The sequence below is a fragment of the Rhinatrema bivittatum genome, chromosome 4, assembly GCF_901001135.1.
Source record: "Rhinatrema bivittatum chromosome 4, aRhiBiv1.1, whole genome shotgun sequence".
In the NCBI taxonomy this organism is placed as follows: domain Eukaryota; kingdom Metazoa; phylum Chordata; class Amphibia; order Gymnophiona; family Rhinatrematidae; genus Rhinatrema; species Rhinatrema bivittatum.
In genome coordinates, this window is record NC_042618.1 from 237,884,549 (window position 1) to 237,909,120 (window position 24,572).

Sequence of the window (24,572 nt, forward strand, 5' to 3'; positions counted from 1 at the left end):
ACAAAAAATGTATCACTAAGAGAGACACAGTATAAGTTTTTATGCCAGGTCTACCTGACATAGGAAAAAATGTTTCAAGCCACTTTATGTGAAACTTCTATTTGCTTAGAAGTGTTCCAAAGATATTGGTACTTATATACATTAGAGATGTGAATCGTGTCCTCGATCGTCTTAACGATCGATTTCGGCTGGGAGGGGGAGGGAATCGTATTGTTGCCGTTTGGGTTTTAAAAATATCGTGAAAAATCATTAAAATCGTGAGCCAACCCCCTAAAACCCACCCCCGACCCTTTAAATTAAATCCCCCACCCTCCCGAACCCCCCCCAAATGCTTTAAATTACCTGGTGGTCCAGAACGGCGGCGGTCCGGAACGGCCCCCTCAATTGAATCCGTTTGTCTTCAGCCGGCGCCATTTTGCAAAATGGCCGCCGCAAAATGGCGGCGGCCATAGACAAAAACGATTCGACGCAGGAGGTCGTTCCGGACCCCCGCTGGACTTTTGGCAAGTCTTGTGGGGGTCAGGAGGCCCCCCCAAGCTGGCCAAAAGTTTCTGGGAGTCCAGCGGGGTTCAGGAAGCGATTTCTTGCCGCGAATCGTTTTCCGTACGGAAAATGGCGCCGGCAGGAGATCGACTGCAGGAGGTCATTCAGCGGCGGTCCGGAACCCCCCTGAACGACCTCCTGCAGTCGATCTCCTGCCGGCGCCATTTTCCGTATGGAAAACGATTCGCGGCAAGAAATCGCTTCCTGAACCCCGCTGGACTCCCAGAAACTTTTGGCCAGCTTGGGGGGGCCTCCTGACCCCCACAAGACTTGCCAAAAGTCCAGCGGGGGTCCGGAACGACCTCCTGCGTCGAATCGTTTTTGTCTATGGCCGCCGCCATTTTGCGGCGGCCATTTTGCAAAATGGTGCCGGCTGAAGACAAAAGGATTCAATTGAGGGGGCTGTTCCGGACCGCCGCCGTTCTGGACCACCGCTGGATCCCCAGGTAATTTAAAGCATTTGGGGGGGGTTTGGGAGGGTGGGGGATTTAATTTAAAGGGTCGGGGGTGGGTTTTAGGGGGTTTTAGTGTGCCGGTTTTCCTGCCCTCCCCCTTCCCCCGATTTACGATTTTTTAACGATAAATCGGGGGAATTGGTATTGTATCGTGGCCCTAACGATTTTTGACGATTTAAAATATATCGGACGATATTTTAAATCATCAAAAAACGATTCACATCCCTAATATACATTCGGGCAAATTTTAAAAGCCCTAAGTGTGGCAAATCCCGTAGATCCGTGTGTGACTGGGACGCGTGTGGGCCGCGTGGATTTTAAGAGGCCTGCAGCCACGCGTGTATCTCCCGGTACGCACATTGGAAAGAATTTTGCCAAAAGGGGCGGGCTGTGGGCGAGGTCTGGGTGAGGTGTGGGTGGGCTGGGAAAATGCCATTAAGTCAGAGTCATGCACAAGCACGTGCCGGGATCTGACAACTGCGTAAGTTGCTGCTGCTATGGACTGCGGGTAAGTAGTAAAATAAAAAAATTGAAGGTAGTCAGCAGAGTTTTAGGGGTCAGGGCTAGTGGGGTAAAAGAGAGGCAGGTTAGGTAGGGGGTTTAGGGAATCCACACCTTTACAGGGGCGAACTGGGAGGGAACAGGGAAATAGGCCCTAATGCGTTGCATCATGCATCTACTAAAATCCCCCCATTTATGTGTGCGTCAACATAAAATTGAGCATGCATGTGCGCACAAGTAGTAGATTTTATAATATGCACGCATATATGCACGCATATTATAAAATCAGCGCATCCATGAGTGCGCGCCGGCAAACGTGCAAATGTGCACCCCCGCACACCTCTTAAAATTTACCTTATATTTTTTGGAAGTGCCATGTGATTCAGGGTTTCTGGAGGGACCTACAGGTTTTTGTGGATCCACTTCTAAACACTCAATTGCAATTAGATCCTAACATCTGGCTTTTCAAGGATTTCAGTAAAGTCTTACCTGATCTCTGACCCCAATAACTGTTTATTTTTTAATAAAGCCCCCTTAGTGGCAAAGAAAACCATTCTATTTAATTGGTTGGGGTGAAGTGCCCTAAGGTGGCCCAATGGAAATCCAGAATGACAAAACTCTTAACTTTTTAATACTTAACTGTCAAAATAACATCAGAAAAAAGGCTAGATTTTCTATTACAGATTTGGCAAACTTATATAGATGCGCTACCACCATTAGTCAGAAACACTGTTCTTAATTTGAGCAAATTCATATATATATCTTTCTCTTTTTCTCCAGTTATTACTATTTTGAGTAGGATTAAGGCATACAGAATTGGTACAAGACTACAGAATTAGGAAGACACAGCTGGGTTAGGAGCTTTGATCTCCTGTTTATAACACTCTGGAATATGTTTATATGGGTAAGGGAGGGAGAAGGGAAAAAACAGAGACTATGAGTCTTCGTTTTATATTAAATGGCTGTTTATATATGTTTTCTAATTTTATAAATGTTTTCCTTTTTTGTGATTTGCTAATGGAGATTGTATACTGTTTATTTTACTGTATTGTGATTCATGGTTTCTGAAAAACAACAAATGCAATAGTTCTTTCTTTATCTCAAGAGATATGTGATATATGATATGGGTATTGTGTGCAGATCTGGGTACCCCATCTCAAGAAAGATATAATGGAACTAGAAAAGGTACAAAGAAAGACCAAAAAAATTGATATAGTGGATGGACTGACTCCCCTATGAAGAAAGGATAAACATGTTACAGCTCTTCAATTTGAAAGAAACAACTTAGAGGAGATATGATAGACATTTATAAAATCATGAATAGTAGAGATGTGAATCGTGTGCCAGATCGTCTTAACGATCACATTCGGCTGCGGGGGGGTGGGGGGGGGGGGGCTCGAATCTGATCGTTAAGATATGTGAATTGGAATCGTTTCCGATTCCAATTCACATTTTTTTAGGAGGCCCGCACCACAAAAAAAAACAAACACATCCGACCCTTTAAATCGACCTCCCGACCTGACCCATCGCTAATTATTTTTTTACGGAGACCCACACCGCAAAAAAAACAAAAAAACCCATCCGACCATTTAAATCAACCCCCCCCCCCCTCCCGATCTGACCCGACCCATCGCTATTTTATTTTTACGGAGGCCCGCGCCGCAAAAAAAAAACAAACCCATCCGACCCTTTAAATCGACCCCCCCAAAACCTTTTAAAGTTACCTGGTGGTCCAGGGGGCCTCGGGAGACCTCGGGGAGAGATCCAGGGGGGCCTCGGGGAGAGGAGAGATCCAGGGGGGCCTCGGGGAAAGATTTCCCAGGCATCACCTGTTCTAAAAAATAAAAAAAAATGGCGCCGATGCCCCTTTGCCCTTACCATGTGACAGGGTATCCGTGCCATTGGCCAGCCCCTGTCACATGGTAGGAGCACTGGATGTCCGGCGCCATCTTTACTCATCAGCCCATAGTATAATATGGGACCGTATCAAAAACGTGGCTGAAATACAAGTAGACCACATTGAGTGCTCTTCCTCGCTCTTCTTCTCTAGTCACCCAATCAAAAAAAGTCAATCAAATTCATTTGACAGGATCTTCCTATATCACCAAGACAAGTCCTCTTTCAGATGACTTAGTTCCATTTTTATTGCAGATAGCTGCAAGCAAATTATCTAAATGGTAGGCCTTGGGATATAAGCACCACAATTGTTACACTGAATAAAAAACATTCTGCTAATAAGTGACTATATACATGCTGTTAGATTGGTATTTGGGTCTTATATTATTCATTTAATCTAAGACCTTGGATGAACTATTTAAAATGAAAACTCCCTTTGGGTGGATGAGGGAGGGGCAGGATGGGAGAGAAGAAACAACTTCTGCAGATACAAGCCCCTTTTTTTCTCCTTTTAATAAATGCAGGAATTTAAAATAAAGGCTAGGCAAGATTCTTAATTTCTTTATAGCTAGAAGAAAAGATTTCAAGCCAAGAAAACACAAATTATGCAGAAACTCTCAGCAAGAAAACAATCAAGTTATATTATGGCAAAGTTAAATAAGAGTCTAGCAAAAGATTCTTAAGTTTTATATAGCTAGGAAAAAAAAAAAGATTCCAAGCTCAGCAAACATAAATTATGCAGAAACTAAGCAAGAAAAAAAGCAAGCTTTATATTATGGCAAGGTTAAAATAAAAAGCTACTTCAACACCCTTGAAGCAGAAAGTTTCAAAACACAGTAGCTGTGTCAGGCATTGGACTGATTGATCTTAGATAAGTATTCATAGAAGATTCTTGATACTTTTGATTTTTATTGCATAAGAAAAACATTTTGAAAAATGACTTGCTAGAGACCAATGATTGTATAGGGAGATCCATTGAATAGGTAGGGACCCACATTTTCAGTTTTTATTTTATTTTGCCTGGGAATTTCAATATTAGAACAAAAAAGAAATCAGTGGAAAAATGACACTTCCACTTATTTTTCTCCTTTATGTTATATCAAAGTCATTTCTCCACAGATATTGAAATTCCCAGGCAAAATAAAATAAAAACTGAAAATGAAGGTTCCTATGTATAAGTCATGTATAGCACTGACAGCAGGATCCATGTATAATGGTCTCACAATAGTTCCTGAGTAATGCTGATTTACAGGTGGATATATTGGATACTGATGGATTTACTTTCCTACCTTGTCTAGATTTGTGATTTACTGTACTGTAAAAAATGGCATCGCTACATTTGCATTTATGATAGTTTGAAACTATTAATTCAGTTTGCACTGTAATCAGGGCACAGTTTCCCACTAGACATAGTAGACACTGGTAGAGGAGGGGTTAGATGCAGGGATGAAGTACTGCTCTCCTCTCACCAGTAAGAAGGAGGGGATTGCCCTGGGGAAAGAGCCCCGCTATTTTACCATAGGGTGTGTGAGATGAAAATCTGAGCCTTAATGTACTAGTCAGAGGACATTTGACTCTTCATGTAGCAAGGCTACCACTAAGTGGCTATTAAAGTTTTGAACGGAAGGGCTTTCCTTGAATTAAGAAAATTCCTGTTTTAACTTTCTCTGTTTTCTTTCAGGTGCCTTCTTTATCCCATACCTTATCTTCCTCTTCACCAGCGGGATTCCAATCTTTATCCTGGAGACAGCACTTGGACAGTACACTGGTCAGGGAGGTGTCACTGCGTGGCGGAAAATTTGTCCTGTCTTTGAAGGTGAGCTAAGGAGACTGAAGAAGGACTAATTCTCTTACTTTTATTTTTCCTCTTTTTCTTTCTGTTAAAACATTACCATCTTCCTTTCTTTCTCTCTTTTCCCTCTTTCTTCTACTAATTTTAGATACCTTTCTTTCTCCCAAGAGCAGAACAGTTATAGAGGATAATTTCCAAAGGGACTTCTGTGGATTAAACAATATTATATCTAATCTTTGGTTTTATATATGCTGCCCCCTAATCCTTTACTTACAACATTAAAAAAAAATCATAAATAAAAATTAAATAAATACACTTCATAAATATGTAAGTAATTTAAAATTATTATGAACAAAAACAATAAATAAATAAATAACTTAACACCCAACTGACTCACCTCTTTTTTCACTAGGAGGGAGTCGGCTAAGGCAAATATATCAAACTAACATTACTGAATTAATTACAGAATCCCAAAACATTGTGCCATGTATTTATTTATTTTAAAGGATTTGTATCCTGTACAATCTAAAGCTGTAAGTGGTAACATAATAACATTTGTAAAATCTATAATTTAAAAAGTGTCAAATGAATATCAAACAAAACATATTCAATAAAATACCAAAATACATAAAAAGGCATAAACATATGATAAAAAAACACCAGCTTCTACTACACAGTTGGCATTCTAGTGATTATGAACAGTAACGATTGTCAAATACAGGGCTGACCAAGGTATTATAATATTACCACAGTCTTGGCTCACACTGCCTAAAGGTTTAATAAATAAGGTGGCCAGTTGGGGAAGGCATATCCCAGCTTATTTAGAAATATTGACCATCCATATCCAGTATCCACTTGGCAATGATTTTAGAGAACAGAATAAGTAAAAATACAAGGGGAAATAAAATACCCACACAGATTATGTCAACTCAGGCATAAACTAAGATCCCTAAAAATAAAACACTCTTCATATAAAATAATAGCTGTCATCCACACATACCAGATAGAAATATTAAATTAATCAATAAAAGCATATGAAAAGAGATGTGACTTAAGTAGTTTCAGAAAGCATGATAAAGAGCTGGTCAGGGAGTTCATTCCAAAGAATGACCATTCACGACCTAGACTGACTGCTCAAGACACAGAATCACCACGCATGACACAGAATGACTGCTCATGAGATTCTTGGAAATGAACTTGCTTCACAGAGGATGATCAAAGCAGGCAAAAATGTCTGTAAATTTTCAAAACTGAATTAAAGCATGTTGGGGCACAGGGGCAAGACTGTTAATTGCCTTAAAAAGACAACACTGCTGTTGTACAATATCTTCACATTACAGATCATAAAAATTATGTTGCAGACTGCATGGCATGCTCATACTGGTTCCTTTTCAAAAGTTTCCAACCTAGGACAATAGCAGAATTTTCAAAAGGTAGGTAGTAGAAGTAGAGGAAACATCCTTCAGTGAGAGAACCATTTCAATCAGGCACTGTAGCCTGAAACCTGTAGTTTATCTACAAGCCAAAAATAACCCATTGGAAACATTACCCCATCAGAATTTTAAACACAGAAATGTCCTGTTTCAAAACTGCTTGCCTGACATGTATTTATTTATTTGTAGCTTTTTTATACAGATGTTAGCTTGCACATCACATCGGTTTACAGTGAAACTGATGGAGAATGGAAAATATATAAGTAGCTAAGAGGGGAGATTTCATCATAACAATATTTTAACATTTCAACTAGGGATGTGAATCGTTTTCCATATCGTCTTAACGATAGAAATCGTGTGGCAGGGCAAGAAAATCATCTTAGGCACGATTTTTTAGTTAAAAAATCGTTAAAAATCGTTTTTTCCGATTAGTGCGCACTAACTCGAGTTAGTGCGCACTAACTGGGAGTTAGTGCGCACTAACTGAAAATGATACAATTTGACACTTTTCAGGTCAGTTAAGGTCAGTTTAGGAATGAATATGTATTCCTATTGGCTGCCCTCTTATTTATTCATGTTACCAAGTTTCCTACTGACAGTATATGGGGGATGGGAAATGGAAACAGTTGGTAGCTTGACAAAACAAGTAATGTGATCAGTCAATGTGACTAGAACTTGTGCCCTAACCCTGATACCAGGGGTATTGTGATCTTCCTGCACACAGTGCCCTATCCCTATTAATACCAGGAGTGTTGTGATCTTCCTGCACACAGTGCCCTATCCCTAATACCAGGGGTGTTGTGATCTTCCTGCACACAGTGCCCTATTCCTGATACTGGGGGTGTTGTGATCTTCCTGCACACAGTGCCCTATTCCTGATACCGGGGGTGTTGTGATCTTCTTGCACACATCCCGATATCAGGGATAGGGCACTGCATGCAGGAAGATCACAACACTCCTGGTATTAATAGGGATAGGGCACTGCATGCAGGAAGATCACAACACTCCTGGTATTAATAGGGATAGGGCACTGCATGCAGGAAGATCACAACACCCCTGGTATCAGGGATAGGGCACTGTGTGCAGGAAGATCACAATACACCGGAGGAGTGAGGGTCAGGCAGCTCCCCCCTGTCTGTGAAGCCAGCCTCTCACTAGTAATGCAGGGAGGGAGCTGTCTCAGACTTCACCATCCTCCCCCCCCCCCCTTACCCACACACCATTCACTAGCTGGGACATGGGGGAAGTCAGGAGTGAGGGTCAGGCAGCTCCCCCCTGTCTGTGAAGCCAGCCTCTCACTAGTAATGCAGGGAGGGAGCTGTCTCAGACTTCACCATCCTCCCCCCCCCCCCCTCACCCACACACCATTCACTAGCTGGGACATGGGGGAACTCAGGAGTGAGGGTCAGGCAGCTCCCCCCTGTCTGCGAAGCCAGCCTCTCACTAGTAATGCAGGGAGGGAGCTGTCTCAGACTTCACCATCCTCCCCCCCCCTCACCCACACACCATTCACTAGCTGGGACATGGGGGAAGTCAGGAGTGAGGGTCAGGCAGCTCCCCCCTGTCTGTGAAGCCAGCCTCTCACTAGTAATGCAGGGAGGGAGCTGTCTCAGACTTCACCATCCTCCCCCCCCCCCTCACCCACACACCATTCACTAGCTGGGACATGGGGGAAGTCAGGAGTGAGGGTCAGGCAGCTCCCCCCTGTCTGTGAAGCCAGCCTCTCACTAGTAATGCAGGGAGGCAGCTGTCTCAGACTTCACCATCCTCCCCCCCCCCCCTCACCCACACACCATTCACTAGCTGGGACATGGGGGAAGTCAGGAGTGAGGGTCAGGCAGCTCCCCCCTGTCTGTGAAGCCAGCCTCTCACTAGTAATGCAGGGAGGGAGCTGTCTCAGACTGGTATCAGGGTTAGGGCACTGTGTGCAGGAAGATCACAACACTCCTGGTATTAATAGGGATAGGGCACTGTAAGAGATGACTGTAGTAGATTGAATAAAGATCTGATGTTTCTGCTCTCCTCACACCAAACAAAAACAACACACAAGCAGAGAAGCCCTTCTTACAAAGCTGAGCTAGTGAGTTAAGTAGGAGGAAAAGTAAACATACTGGTGCCAGTGTGGCTACTTAAAAAATACACTTACCAACAATCAATTACATATATTTGAACTGTGTACAGTTCCAGCCAGGACCACCTTTCTAAAATGCACAGTGATTGGCAAATTCAACATGCACTAGCATTTCAGGTGCCTGCTAACAAAAATAATAAACAAACAAGTTCTAGTCACGTGAGTGCTGATCATTACATTACTTTTTTTGTCAAGCTTCCAACTGTTTCCATTTCACATCCCCCCAACCATATTGGTAACATCAATAGATAAGAGCACAGCCAGCCAATAGGAATACATACATACATATTCATTCCTAAGTGACCTTTACTGACCTGGGAAGTGTGAACACTTTGTTTCATTTTCTGTTGGTGTTCGTTAGTTTCCAGTTCCATTTCCCATCCCCCCAACCATCACCTCAGTGGTAACCTTGGTAACATCAATAGATAAGAGGGCAGCCAGCCAATAGGAACACATATTCATTCCTAACTGACCTTCAGTGACCTGGAAAGTGTTTATTTGTATCATTTTCAGTTAGTGCGCACTAAATCGAGTTAGTGCGCACTAACGGGGAGTTAGTGCGCACTAACCCGAGTTAGTGCGCACTAACACGATTTAACGATTTTTAACGATAAATCGTTAGAATTTCTATTGTATCGTGTTCTATAACGATTTAAGACGATATAAACATTATTGGACGATAATTTTAATCGTTGAAAAACGATTCACATCCCTAATTTCAACATTTCAGGGCAGAAGGGTTTCAGTTAAGTTGAGGGAGGTAGGCTGAGGCTTCAAGGTACGCAATGAATATGAACAACATAACAGTAATTTTAACAAATATAGCATAATAAGAATTTTAACAAATATAGGCCTGGATTTTCTAAGGTCAAAGACCTTAGAGAATACGGCAGTAACAGGGGGCGGGCCTGGGAAAGCTGGCAGTGATCACACCACCGTGGTGTTATCGCTGCCGGCTTTCGCACCCAATAGCACCATCGTAAAAGGTGGTGCTATTGGGTGTGCTACTGGCAGCGATAAGAGTTCTTACTTTTTCGCAGCCAGCGATGTTTCTGCCACGTTCGCCCCAGTGCCATCCCGACTCCTCCTCTTCTGGTGCTGACGTTGCCCCAACTCTGCCCCGATTTAGCTATCGCACGCGAAAAGGGACTTTGGCTCTAGTCTTAGTTCTTGGGGCATTGTGTTCCAGATGGAAGGACCGGCAAGTGATGTTGCTCGTTCACCAATCTAGGTGTGTGTGAGTTTGGGTGAGGGTATCGTTAAGGATCCATTGTTGGCGAATCTGGTAGTTCTTTGTGGGGTTTGAAACTGGAATGAGGAATTGAGCCAGTTTATGTTTTGATTGTGTAGAGTTTTGTGTATTAGTGTGAGGGTCTTAAAGCTTATTCTGAAGTGGATCGGTAGCCACTGTGGAGGTCTTTTAGAATAAGGGTAATATGTTAATTTTTTTGGATATTTGTGAGGATTCTGGCGGTGGCATTTTGTAAAAGTTGCAGGGGTTTGAGTGTTGTTGCGTTCTGAAATCGTTGTGGTGTAGGAGGGGCCTTAATTATTTTAGTACGTGTAGTTTATAATAGCAGTCCTTCATTGTTGTGCTTATGAATTTTTTTAGGCTCAGTTCACTCTCTATGATGACACCAAGGTCACTTACCTCTTGTGTAATTGGGTGTTTCACATGAATGGAGGTGATGTCAGATAGGATCTTGTCATTTCGTTTGTGACATATTATTAGGAGTTCAGTTTTGGTGGTATTTAGTGCCAAGTTCATTTGTGTGAGTAGTTGATTTATGGTATTGAGATAGGATTCCCAGAGTAGGAGTGATTTAGATATGGATTGAGTGATGGGGATTAGGATTTGGATGTCATCCGTGTAGATGAAGTGCGTGAGTCCTAGAACTGCTAGTAGTTTGCATAGGGGGAGCTTTTATATATTGAAGAGAGTGGATGATAGTGAGGAGCCTTGAGGCACGCTGTGGGTTAATTTGATGGGTTCGGATTTGCTATTGCCAAATTTAACTTTGTAATATCTATTTTCTAGATATGATTTGAACCATCTTAATGCATTGCCAGGTAATCCAATATCTTTCAGTCTGTCAATTAGAATCTTGTGGCTAATGGTGTCAAAGGCTGCGGAGATATCTAGCATTGCTAAAACGTAGGACTGGCCTTTATCTATTCCTTGGAGCACTGTGTCAGTGAGGGAGATTAATAGGGTTTCAGTGCTGAAGAACTTGCGAAAACCGAATTGGGACGGGTATAGCATTTTGAGTTTTTCTAGGTGTTCAGTTAATTGTAAGTTTACTACTTTTTCAGAAGTTTGGCTAAGAAAGGGAGAATGGATATGGATCGGAAGTTGGCTGGCTCTGAGGGGTTTAGATTTGGTTTTTTTAATATGGGTTTGACTATGGCTCCTTTGGTGACTGGGACATTTCCCTGGGTTAGGGATATGTTAATGATATCAGACAATGGTTTGGCTAGAATGTTTGGAATAGTTTTTAGAGATTTTATCGGGATTGCATCTGCTGGGTGTGTTGCAGGGTTTATTTTCTTTATGATCAACTCAATTCCTGAGGAGGAAATACTCTTGAAGTTATCTAAGATGAGTTGGTCTGGGGGAAGTTTGCCATTAGGTTTGTGATGTTGTCTTTGAAGAAGAGAGCAAGCTCGATGCAAGCTCGTTGCATTTTTCTTTGGAATCGTTATCAGATATTGCTGGGGGAGTTATCTTTCAGGCCGATACAGTAAGGACGCGGAAGAAAGAGTGCGGCAGTGCCGGGCGCACCCTCGTTTGCCGCACGCACAGTCCGGATCACATACCGTTCGATACAGTATTTATTTAAATGGCATGCAAATGCAAGCCGTGTCCAAAGCATGTCCATGAAGCGCCCATGAAGCGCAATCCATTTTACTGTATAGAGCGCTATACAGCGGCTATACAGTATCCTGGCTGCGCTGGTACCTGTCATTTCAAATGTCATTTCAAATGACATTTGAAATGACAGGTAAAGGAAGTGGATACAGGAGAAGGGCTGGTGCAGTTTGTTTTGTTGTCCTGTGCAAATGATTGCTTCACTGCCTGACCCCCCCACCCCCCGGGACAACACCTTTAGAGGAGCCAGGATCGGGCAAACTTTCCCCCAGCCCCCACTCACCTGCCCTGGCCGCGTCCATGGGTGCCAGTCTCCTGTGCGGGTGCTCTGGCAGCTCTGGAGAAGCCCCAGTCCTCTCTCCCCTCCTCCGGTGCGGCTTCAGCAGCAGCCCGGGGCGGATCGGGCGCTCCCCATGCGAGGCGCGGCTTCCAGCAGCCCCCGCCGGCGAAGGTGCATGAATGCTCGCCTGTATGTGCATGAGCGCATGCCGTGACCTCGGGCGTCCAGCCGGGCGCTCAGGTTATGGCGTGAACTCATGCACCTTCACTGGCGAAGGCTGCTGGAAGCCGCGCCTCGCATGGGGAGCGCCCGATCCGCCCCGGGCTACTGAAGCCACTCTCGCCGCCAGCTGCCCCCGGAAAGAGGGGAAAGAGGACTGGGGCTGCTCCGGAGTTGTCAGCGCGCCCATGGACATGACCAGGGCAGGTGAGCGGGGGCTGGGGGAAAGTTTGCCCGATCCTGGCTCCTCTAAAGGTGTTGTCCCGGGGGGTGAGGGGGTCAGGCAGTGAAGCAATCATTTGCACAGGACAACAAAACAAACTGCACCAGCCCTTCTCCTGTATCCACTTCCTTTACCTGTCATTTCAAATGTCATTTGAAATGACATTTGAAATGACAGGTACCAGCGCAGCCAGGATACTGTATAGGCGCTGTATAGCACTCTATACAGTAAAATGGATTGTGCTTCATGGGCGCTTCATGGACATGCTTTGGACGCGGCTTGCATTTGCATGCCATTTAAATACTGTATCGAGCGGTATGTGATCCGGACTGTGCGTGGTAGAATTCCATAGCAGAGTATGCTGCAACATGTGTTTTAGTTTACACAGATGTGTTTAGTATAAAGATCTATGAGCAGTTCTCCCAGTACATAAGGAAATCATAGTTGTCTATGTAATAATACGTAATGTACACAATAAGATGGTAATTTTCAAATGGGTGCATGGGCGTACATATATGCGTATGCTTGGTGTGAGTCCAGACACATGGGAATTTCATAACATACGTGCACTTACTGGCATATGTTATAAAATCACATGAGTGTGCATATATGTGAGCCCAATTTTTCAAGTGGGCACACACAGTCATGCAAAGTGAGGTTTGAGTCATGCAAGTGGAGTAATTTTATAAATGCCGTTCATCCATGCCATGACCAGTTTCACCAGTTCGTCCACCAGTTCACCCAGGCTAGAGCTAGGTCCTTGAAACCCCCCTGGCTCTTTAGCCAGCACTCTCCCTCTTACAGATGCCTGTTTTCTTTTTTGTTTTTTTTTTTAAACTTACACTCCTCCATAGCAGAAGTAAACTTTGGTGGCATTGGCCCTGGGCGCATGCCCAGGCGCATAGGTATTTGCTTGCACATTTCTTGGCCCTGCCCTGGAACTCCCATGCTCCACCCATACCCAGGGCCGGCGCGTCCATTAGGCGAAGTTTGGCGGTCGCCTAGGGTGCCGAGCTGTAGGGGGCGCTGAAGAGCAGCTGCGTGGTGCCGCAAGCGGGGCCTATCCCGCTCGCGGCAAACTGAAATAGAGACTGTGTGCTTCTGAGAAGCACAGTGTCGCGCCCCTCCTTACCTGTTTCGGCGCCGACTGTTTCCATTTCTCCTTGCCGCGAGTGGGATAGGCCCCGCTTGTGGCACCATGTGGCTGCTCTTCGGCGCCCCCTACGGCTCGACGCCCTGAGAAGCACACAGTCGGCGCCAAAACAGGTAGGGGGGAGTGCGACCTGGGAGGGGGCGTGACTGGGGGGGGGACGGGGCGTCAGCGCAAGGGTCACTTAGTACGCCCAATACCTTTGCACCGGCCCTGCCCATACCATGCCGACACCACTCCCCTTTTTCGTTCCAAGTGAGATATTCATATATCGGGTTATATGCGTACTTTTAGGCAGCTTTTAGAATCTGGAGGACATGCACAAGTCCTACATGCATGCATCTGTCTTTTAAAATTCACCTCCACGAGAATTTAATGTGCATGAAATGCAATATGCTATGCAATAAGGGGCAGATTTTCAAGGATTTACACGCATATAGGGGGTTACGCGTGCTGGGCCTATTTTCAAAAGGCCCGGCGGCGTGTGTAAATCCCCTGGATGTGTTTAAGTCCCGGGGCTTGAAAAAGGGGCGGGGAATGGGCGGGGCAGGGCATGGGCGGGGCGGGGTCAGCGGCTCCTGTCACAGCGGCCATTTGTTGCTGTGTCAGAGATCATGTGCCGGCAATCGTCCGGCACGCGCAAAAGGTAAAATAAAGATCAGGGGTGGTTAGAGTAGGGCTGGGGGGGGGGGGGGGAAGATTAGGGGAAGGGGGTGGGAAGGTCAGGCTAGGGGGAAGTGAAGTTCTCTCTCAGGCCATTCTGATTTTGGAGCAGCCTGGGAGGATGTGGAGGAAGCCAGCACAGCTTGGCGCGCGCAAGGTGCACAATTGTGCACCCCATTGCGCGTCAACCCCTGATTTATAACATGCGCACGCCTGCATGCACATGTTATAAAATCAGGCGTATATGTGCGCGTGCCAGGTAGCACATGCACATATAGGCCACGCGCGCTCCTTTTAAAATCTACCCCTATAGCTTTACTGTATACACCAAAAGGTCCATCAACAGACGCCAACATTTTTTCAACTGGAGGGTAACTTTCAAAGAACTCCATGTAGCCCCAGTATACGTGTGTATATGGGTGCACACATCTACTATAGTATTTTATAATTGTGCGTAGATTATAAAATACTCATATAATTGTGCATAGATTATAAAATATTCATATGTCCATCCCACAACATATGCGTGAATGTTTCATCATGCTCAAATATCAGCAATGCATTGAAAGCGCACACTTTTTCTACCTTTTTTTTTATAAACAAACGAGTGCATATTTTATTTAGGTAAAAATATAACTTGCTTGCAAGGAACCCTGATTTATATGCAGATGTAGGCATATTTTAAAATAAGCATGCATACTTGAAATCATCAGTTTGCTGATACCTTCACCAGTGCACCCAGTCTGTTTCCAGTTCATTGAGATCCTCCTAGTATTTCACCCTGAACTCCCCCCTGGTCACCCAGACCTCCCACCCAACAAAAGCAGACAACAGTTGAGTTTGATATCAATTGTGCTAGATAATTAGTAGGGGGTACAATTGTGTGAATAAGTTACCTAATGCAGAGGTTCCCAAACGTGTCCTAGGGGACCCCCATCCAGTCAGGTTTTCAGGATATACACAGTGAATATTCATGCGATAAAATGTGCATGCTGTGGAGGCGATGCGTGCAGATTTAGCTCATGCATAATTATTGTGAATATCCTGAAAACTTACCTGTCCTGGGGGGTCCTCTAGGACAGGTTTGGTAACTACTGACCTAAGATATTCGTGTAAATCCCTTATAAAACATCAACTTATGTGTGTATCTCTTCACCATGCTAGGAACACCCCTAGACAGCCCCTTTTTTTGTGCAAGTAAATGTGTGTGCGAAACCAAAAATACGTGCATATTGTTTATGTTTATAAAATAGCTTGCATGCATAAATATGCTAATTTTTTACACGTGTGACTTCATAGAAAATTTCCTCCCCTTGGAACAGGTCTAAAATGTTGAGAATACTAACCAATCCAAAGTGAGAAAGCGCGTTAGAAGTGCGAATTTTATCCCTCCCCCCCCCCCCCCATGACCTCTTATCAAGATCGGAATCCCCTTCCCACACACCATCAGAACCATCTGCTTAACATCAACAATCCCCCTCCCTGGCACATTAAAAACCACATCACCATGTGGCATATCAACAACAAGTTATCCCCTGTCACCACCTACCCACCACCTACCCACCACTGACAAGACACTCCCACCCTGGCACCTTCAAGCACCCTTTAAGGTAACCCCCCATAGGCCCAGGTTCCCTGACCCTTCCCCCCCACCCCCTTGCAATTCCATTCCAAAGTGTTCTCAGTCAGTACGAATGTTCATTGACAGGAGGAACACCGGAGCCCTCCTGCCAGAATAGCTGCTAAGCCACAAAGGACACTGCTGGGTGGCAATTCAGCACATGAAGTAGTGCCTAGTGTGTCATTCTGTGCTCAGCTGCAGTGCCAACTGGAGAGCTCCGACGCACCTCCTGCCAGTGAAGATCCACAGCAGGGGCCCTCTGGAATGAGAAGCAGGCATTCCAGACTCAGGATGGGCCTTAACAAATAAAGCCACTTAATTTAGGCCAGTGATGTATTAAGAAAGACGTTAGTCATTTGGATGAGCTTGATTAGCTTTTTTGCAAATGTTCTGGTCTTAGTTTTCAAAGTGGTTTGTATGGTGGATGTGTTGGCCAGGCAAGAAATATGAATGTAGGATTTTTCTCCTGCCGCTGTAGCTGCTGTGTAAGTTTTTGCCAGTTTACTTTTATTTTCACAGTGGGGGAGAAAAAAAAAAAAAAGAAATGCCTGTCCTTGTTAAAAATAGTGGACCCATAGCGCATTCAGCGCTATTTAGCTGGATAAGCAAGACTCACGCGGCTAAGTAGTGACTGCTGAATATGTGCTTCTGTTCAGTGTTCACCGCTTAGCTGTATAAGTCACTTATGCGGCTATAAGTTACATGCACAAAAAGTAGGTGCTGTGGTAACTTTGGCCTCTTCTCGTTATTTTCTTTTTATCCTTTCTCAGCTGCGGAATTTTCTGGATTCTAAAAGTAATTCTTTGACCTCTGCTTCTTCGGTTGATTGTGGATTTCTAATGTTTAGGTACTGCCCAGGTGATTGCTTCCATTCCTTTATTTGGGAAATTGTCTTTGTACTTTGCCATACCTCATGGTAATTAGTTCCCCCTCTTCCTTCTTCGGGGTCTAAATTTGGTGATATATATATTGTTGGTTTTTTTTTTCTTTTTATGTTTAATTTTCTTTTAAATTTCATTTCAATATGTATATTACCTATTTTTCTTTTCAAATATATTGTTATTGTATATTTGATTAAACTTATAAATTACCTGGGCGGCTAGCTGTATAACTTATACGTTAACTACTGATATTTGAAGTTAACCTCATAAAGTTAAATCTAAGTTTAGCCGCCCCATAAAGCAGGTCTAAACTTAGTCGGGCCGACTTATCCAGCTTAGGGGTTTATTTTAAGACCCACATGCGCGCGTCCATGTGTGCAGTTCCCGGCGTGTGCACATGGACCCGCCAATTTTATAACATGCGCCCACCAGCACGCACAAGTTATAAAATCCGATGGTACATACTCACATGGGAGCTGGATTTTAAAATCCATACGCGCATGTGCGGGCGGCCCGTGACTTGCACGTGTAAGGGGGGGATTTTAGAAAAATACGCGCGGTGATGCAATCGGGCCTTCCCCAGTTCCCTTCCAGTCCGCTACAATTAAGGAGTGGGCTGGGACGGAACTTTCCTTTCCCTAACCCTACCCTTCCTATCTCTTCCCTTCTCCTCCCCGACCTCTAACCTAACCCTACCTATCCCTAATTTTTTTATTTTAATACTTACTGCTCCCTGGGAGCAGAAGTAATCTCCATACGCCGGCCTGCTGCCTGCATGCGCTTCCTCGGGACAGCAGCTATTGGAGCTGTCCTGGCCCACCCCTGCTCTGCCCAGACCACGCCCCCCGGCCTGCCCCTTTTGCAGGTCCCAGCGCCTTGGCGCATAGCAGGGATTCTGCGTATGGCTGGGCACATTCTAAAATGCGCACAAGGACTGGCCAAACATATAATCCCCATTTTTTACGCATGTGGCCCTTTTAAAATCGGGGCCCATAAGTGCATACATATGCCGTATATTCAGCGACTTGGCCATGCCACTGAATATACATTGTAACTTAGCCAAATTAGTCATATCCGGCTAAATTACTTAAACCGCCAGCTTTCAATTTTGGGCCCTGTATAGTTATTAAAAATGTAATTATATCCATCCAAGAAGTTCTTCTTGAGATCACTGAAACCACATTTTTGTTTTATATTTAAATGTATTTATAGAATCCAATGCACAAAAACACACTCAGAATCCAAGATATTACACTATACAATGATGCTATGGGGTATATATATCAAACGACATAGCAGCAAAGGGTTGGCCGCACGGAACATGGTTTCTGCTACTCCCTGACATCCTCTTATGAAACAGTAAATCTCAAGACATCGTCTTCATTTTATTACATTTTTATTCTCCCCTTTCCCCCATCAATCTCCTACCCCCAAATCCCAACCCCATTGAGGTACAACAACAATGGAGTTATGCATTATCTCAGAGAAGAGAAAACAACTCACAATTTGTTCAATTATTCAAAACCCAATTGTGAGCCCTTGGAGATAAATGTTAGATGTAACTGTCCCATATAGTCAAAAAAGCTCTTCCTCCACTGAAAAGAAGAGTGGCTTGCTAGATTTTCCATTTGCATCAAGGAGTGGAGTTGATTCTGCCAGGACCAAAAGGAGGGTGGCTCTAAGTCTGGCCAAACAGTTCAGCTGGATATTTTTCCCACATCAGGAAAGCCTTCTGAATCAAGAGGTGCCCATCTTTGCCCTTGTATTTGAAGGATGAGATGTAATCAAACAGGACAAAATCGTAATTGCAATAAACTTCCAAGAAAGGTGGTAATCCTTATCCAAAATTGTTGAATTAATGGACAGGACCAAAAAACCACGAGAAAAAGAATCAGGAGCATTTTGGCATTTCAGACAAAGATCTGAAACTACCAATTGCACTCCGTGCGTCTTCATAGGATTAATATATGATCTCTGCAAAACTTTAAAGTGCATTTCCCTCAAATAAGCATTGCTAGTGAGACCTTTTATTTTCCTGAAACAACTCAAGAGTTTGTCTTGTGACAGAGATGAAAACAAATCCCATGCCTAAAAGAAGAACTAAAAACAATAAAACAGAGGATAATTCAAATTTACAATACAGTCCACAAAAGAAATTATTTTACTTTATTCTATTAGGGGTAGATTTTAAAAGATTTATGCGCGTAAGTGGCCTTACATGCGCCGGGCCTATTTTCAAACGCCCGGCCACGCGTGTATGTCTCAGGGCTTTGGGAAAGGGGCGGGGTGGATTAAATATTCACAGAAGTAAAATAAATAATCTATAGTTGAACCTCCTACCCGGGGAACAGGGAAGTAGTTGCAATATACCTCTCCTTCTTGTTCTGACATGGATACAGTCACAAAGTCAGTTTAAACACCAAGGAGGTAATTTTGTAACAGCTCACATAAGAAAGTTGACAAATGATCGCATTAAGTTAAAACATTTTCAAAGTGAATTTACACAAGTATGTTTGCTTTGAAAAATATCCCACCAAAACGATCTGCACAGAATTACACCTGCTAATTTGTACACAGAAATTTGGAGGGAAAATGTATGTGCATGCTTTTGAAAATCCAAAAGTAGTCGTGTAAGTCCAAACCTCGCCCCAATTCCATCCCTGGAAATGCCTCCACTCAGTCCGCATAGATTATACACATACAGGACTTATGCATATAAGTTTACCCACATACTGGGGAGGCAATTTTATAACAAGCCATTTCCGTGGGTAAAACATTGTTTTACTTGTCTATCTGCCTTTCAAAATTACTCTCCATGGATGGTAAAGTTTAGGACTGTGCATTCACATAAAAATGAATGGTTATTTAGGAAAAAAAGGTCAATTTTTAGTCCATTCTGAATTTTAAAAAACCTGAAAATGTTCGAATATTTGCTCATTCCCCCCAAAAACATTAATAAAAAGGGGCATCTCCAGGCACCTCCATGCCAATAAGCCAGGGCTAGGGCCAAACCAGCTGGGCTGAGTGAAGCCCAGCCAGGGCATTCTCAGGACCTTCAATTCCCCCCATTTTCCACCAAAAAGCTGGTACCAGAGCCCTCCCGAACCCCTACTTACCCCTTCTTTGGGGGTCTTTGGTAAAGAAAGAGGCAGAAGCAATTCCCAATTCACTTCAGCCCTACCAATGTCCATTTAAAAATAGTACCGACCAGAGCTAAGCACTTTTACCCTGATAAATAGCCATTTATATAAGTAAATGGCTTTTAAAAATTGTCATCCCTATTCTTGATCAAATCTCTCCTATCTTTAAAGCTGATCTATTAATCTATGATTCACCACCTTGCAGGTTCTGATGCTACTTCTCCAGTTCAGATTTTCTTGCCTTTTAGAGTGCATTACCTGCCGTCATTTAATATGTTACTATGACATCAGGCAATCCCATGTTTTTCCAGCTCACTGGATGAAATCTAATAGCATTTTAGTTTCTGACAACTTGGCTGTTACATTTGACCATTCACCTTCCGTCTATTACAGAATAATCAGGAGAACTTCTGTGCTCCTAAAGCCAATACTTCCTTTACTCACTATTCCCATATCTCTTAGGCAAACAACTCTCTGTGGTCAAAATCTTCTGGCAATATTCCTTTCCTGTGTCAGGGCACAGTTCTGTCATCGGTTGCTGGGCTGGAGTCAGGCTACACCCCCACTGAAGTGGCACAGGGATGCATGGCTGGACAGGTGCTGGTCTTCTGCCTAGCCAATCCCCGTGCCCGCAGGTTGAGCTCTTGGATTCTGGGGGCCATCAGACCTTGTCTCTTGGCATACATCATGGCTAGAGGCTGGTCTAGTGCTGGTCTAGGGCTGGGTCTTGGCAGGAGCTGGATACAAACAAGACCAGAAGCTGAACTGATGCTGAGGGTTTGGCAGGAGCTGGAGATGGACAAGGCTGGAAATAGGCTCAGGCTGGGGACTAGATAAAGGCTCAGACAGGGAATTGGAACAGGGCTAGACAAGGACTGGACTGGAACAAGAACAGGACAGAACTGAGCAAGGCCTGGACTAGACAGGATTGGAACAAGAACTGGACTAGAAAGGACTAAAAAGGAACAAGAAACAAGGAGCACAGAAGGCCAAAGGCCACGAACAGTTGGCCTAAGGGCCACAGGCTAGGTGATAGGCTTGGATAGGCCACAGAGCAAGACTCGAGGCTAAGAGAAAGCACAGAGCAAGGCAGGAGGCCTGGGCAGCCTTCAAGGCAAAACAGGAGGCCTGGGTAGACTGCAAGGCAAGACAGAAGGCCTGGTTAGGCCACAAGGCAAGGCAGGAGATCTGGGTAGGCTGCAAGGTAAGATAGGGTAGCAAGAAAGTGGCCAGGTCAAGGAACCAAGGTGACTTGATGAAAAGGCATCAAGATATTGGGCCAGCTGGGTTAAATAGGACTGAGGCTGAGGTGTGGTGTGACTAGTGAGGATGCCTCTGCTTGTGGAGAGGCTTGGGTGTAGTAGGATCAGTGAGGAGGTAACAGGCAAGACGGGGAGCAAGACTTTCTGAGGACTCCTGGTGGATGGAAGACTGCACAGCAGGCTGAACCTTGGCATGGAGAGACTACACTGCAGGCAAAACTGTAACAATTTAGGTGGCACTGCATATATCTTGCAGTGATAAATGTATTATCCTACTATTGGGACTATTTCTGTATCTTACAGCACTGCATACATTGAGCAGTGTTATAAAAATGATAAATATCAGAAGTAATATATCTATCTTTCTGTCACATTGTCTTGGCCTCTGATTATTGTGAGGATTCTGGCTACAGTGCAGCCTTCCTGGAGCCCTCAGTGGGTTGCAGTCTGAGTTGTACAGCCTTGTGCCTCACAGGCTCCCTAAGGCAGATCAGCTACATCCTTAAAGCTTGCCTTATGCTCACCACGATTGCCTCTGTTTGGAGTCTCCTTCCTCCTAGTTCTGGCCCTCGGTGGTTCTGGTCTATTTGGCCTTCTATCTTTAGAGGCCTTCTTGCTCCTTGTAATCCTTGTTACTTTTTGTTTGTTTGAAGCCTTGGTTTGTATCCTTCTGGTTTTCTTTCGTGTTTGTTGGTCCTGTGCCTCCCTGTTCTAGCTTGTTTGTTTGTTTGTTTTGGCTGTTTCTTGTGGGCACCATGTTTTGTTGTGTGTTGCTCCTGCAGTTAGCCCTGCTTTTGTGGATGCTCTTTGTGGACAAGTGCAAGGTGTTGCATATAGGGAAAAATAACCCTTGCTGTAGTTACACGATGTTAGGTTCCATATTAGGAGCTACTACCCAGGAAAAAGATCTGGGCATCAAAGTGGATAATACTTTAAAATCGTCGGCTCAGTGTGCTGCAGCAGTCAAAAAAGCAAACAGAATGTTAGGAATTATTAGGAAGGGAATGGTTAATAAAACAGAAAATGTCATAATGCCTCTGTATCGCTCCATGGGGAGACCGCACCTTGAATACTGTGTACAATTTTGGTCGCCGCATCTCAATAAAGATATAGGTGCGATGGAGAAGGTACAGAGAAGGGTTACCAAAATGATAAAGGGGATGGAACAGCTCCCCTGTGAGGAAAGGCTGAAGAGGTTAGGGCTGTTTAGCTTGGAGAAGAGATGGCTGAGGGGGGATATGATAGAGGTCTTTAAGATCATGAGGGGTCTTGAACGAGTAGATGTGAATCGGTTGTTTACACTTTCGGATAATAGAAGGACTAGGGGGCATTCCATGAAGTTAGGAAGTAACACATTTAAGACTAATCAGAGAAAATTCTTTTTCACTCAATGCACAATTAAGCTGTTGAATTTGTTGCCAGAGGATGTGGTTAGTGCAGTTAGTGTAGCTGGGTTCAAAACAGGTTTGGATAAATTTTTGGAGGAGAAGTCCATTAATGGCTATTAATCAGGTTTACTTAGGGAATAGCCACTGCTATTAATTGCACAGTAGCATGGGATCTTCTTGGGTAATTGCCAGGTTCTTGTGGCCTAGTTTGGTCTCTGTTGGAAGCAGGATGCTGGGCTTGATGGACCTTTGGTCTGACCCAGCATGGCAATTTCTTATGTTCTTTAGTCTCTGCCCTAGGACCATCCAAGTCCTGCCAGCCACCAGTAATCAAGGTCTCAACCTGAGGGGAAGGTGGTTGATAAAGGTGAAAACTCCCTTCCTGTCTTGTTCCTGCTCCAGCCTTTCTAATCCCTGAGTCCAGCCTGCCAACCACCCTGCCAACCACTCCTTTACATCTTTCAATATTATCTCTTTACATCTTTTGATATTTGAGTATCTTCTTTCCATACGTTCTACAGAATAAACATTTGTTACTGACACTTCTACTAGTAATGCTTTTTTTATGTTTCCACCCCTTTATGGAGAAGGCTGTGTAGCTGTTCAGTGAGTGTTGCTTTTTATGGAGGAAACATATGATGCAAGTTGAACATTTCCAAAAAAAGAACTTATCGTTTGATTTAAGATCATGGATTGCCTTGTCATCAACAGGATGGACTCCTGATCCATTAATGCAATAGCCCAAAAATATGACAATGGTAGTACCAATTTCACATTTATTTTTCTTCATTCAAATGCCTGGCCTCTTAAATTGGTGTAGGATTGTCCTTATTTGTCCAGAGAGTTTATCCTCTGATGCTCCTGTAGCGGACACTACAGTCAAATCCTGGGTTCTCAGGTGTCACAAAAGTTAGTGCAGGATGGTTGAAGGTAGAGGTTTCCATTCAAATGCAGCCCCTCCCTTTGAGGCGTCTGGAATGGCTGTCCCCCTGGTGAGTCTATATAGCAGCTCCCTGGCTAGAGCTTTAGAGGCATTCCCTTTTGGTTTGCACAAGTGTAGGAGGTAGTTAGGAGCTTAGATTCAGTTAATTTTCAGGCCCAGTCAGAGGATAAGGGCAAACCCTGCTTAGTGGTCCTCACAGCTGGTCCATCCTTTTAGTTGAACTAGTTGCCTCAGGTGCTGAACATTAGGGGGCGCCGAAGAGCAGCTATGTGGAGCCACGAGTGGAGCCTATCCCGCTCGTGGCAAAGAGAAGAAGAGATTTGTCGGGACGCGAGCAGTGCCCATCCTGCTTGTGGCCCCAGAGAAGCACATACCTAGCGGGCGCAAATGAGGTAGGAGTTGGGGCTGAGACCGGAGGGAGGAGGGAGCGGTGCGACATGGGGGGCAGGCACAAAGCAGAAGGTTTGTCTAGGGCACCTAATAACCTTGTACCTGCCCTGGTGGTCCTGACCAGAATTGGGAGGGGTTTTCCTTTTCAGTCCACTTACTGGCTGGTTTGGATTTTCCCTCTGAGTACATATTTTGGTACTATTTTAAGTGGTGGGAGACATAAGGTTCCCCAGAAAGATCAAAACAGAAGAGATAAAATGAATGTATCAGAAACTCAACTAACTGTGAGTAAAGGCAAAGCCTAACATCCTTGAACACTGATCCAGTGCTTTCAAACCCCTGGGGAGAAACATTAACCTGGTATTTTGGGGCTAGCTGGAAGGGGTGTTCTGCCATCCAAAAGATAGTTTGCCCACCTAGGGACTCTATTTTTTCTAAGCCCTGGAGGGTAGAACTTCCCCAGACTCTGGCATCAGACATTCCTACACAGATTAAGGAGGAGATTGTAAAACAGAAGAGATTGTAAAACAGAAGCCTTCCCAGATCCACCGGATAATCACTAGTTTGAGCCTCACTTCTTACAAGGACTTTGACACACTTCCTCCTGAACAATGGACACTGGCATTTCCTGGTTAAAGCATATGCTCTAACCCGTTAAATTATTTGTATCATGTTATATTTATTCTTCCTGCCTCTATCTTCCTTCCAGCTTGTCCTTAAGCCTCCAAGTTTTCCATACCTTGTTGATTGTAACTTTGACTTATTCCTTTTCCTTTGTTATCTATTATTTAC

At 44.2% G+C, this 24,572-nt stretch overlaps 1 protein-coding gene across 2 annotated transcripts in view; it reads left to right on the top strand.

Moving 5' to 3' along the window:
• LOC115090605 (sodium- and chloride-dependent betaine transporter-like) overlaps positions 1-24,572 on the top strand; it is a 230,648-nt gene that overhangs the window by 99,237 nt on the left and 106,839 nt on the right. For both annotated transcript variants that reach the window (XM_029599946.1, XM_029599947.1), the window contains one exon: positions 5,077-5,211. In XM_029599946.1, the coding sequence (XP_029455806.1) occupies positions 5,077-5,211 (135 nt within the window). The remainder of the gene's footprint in view (positions 1-5,076; positions 5,212-24,572) is intronic.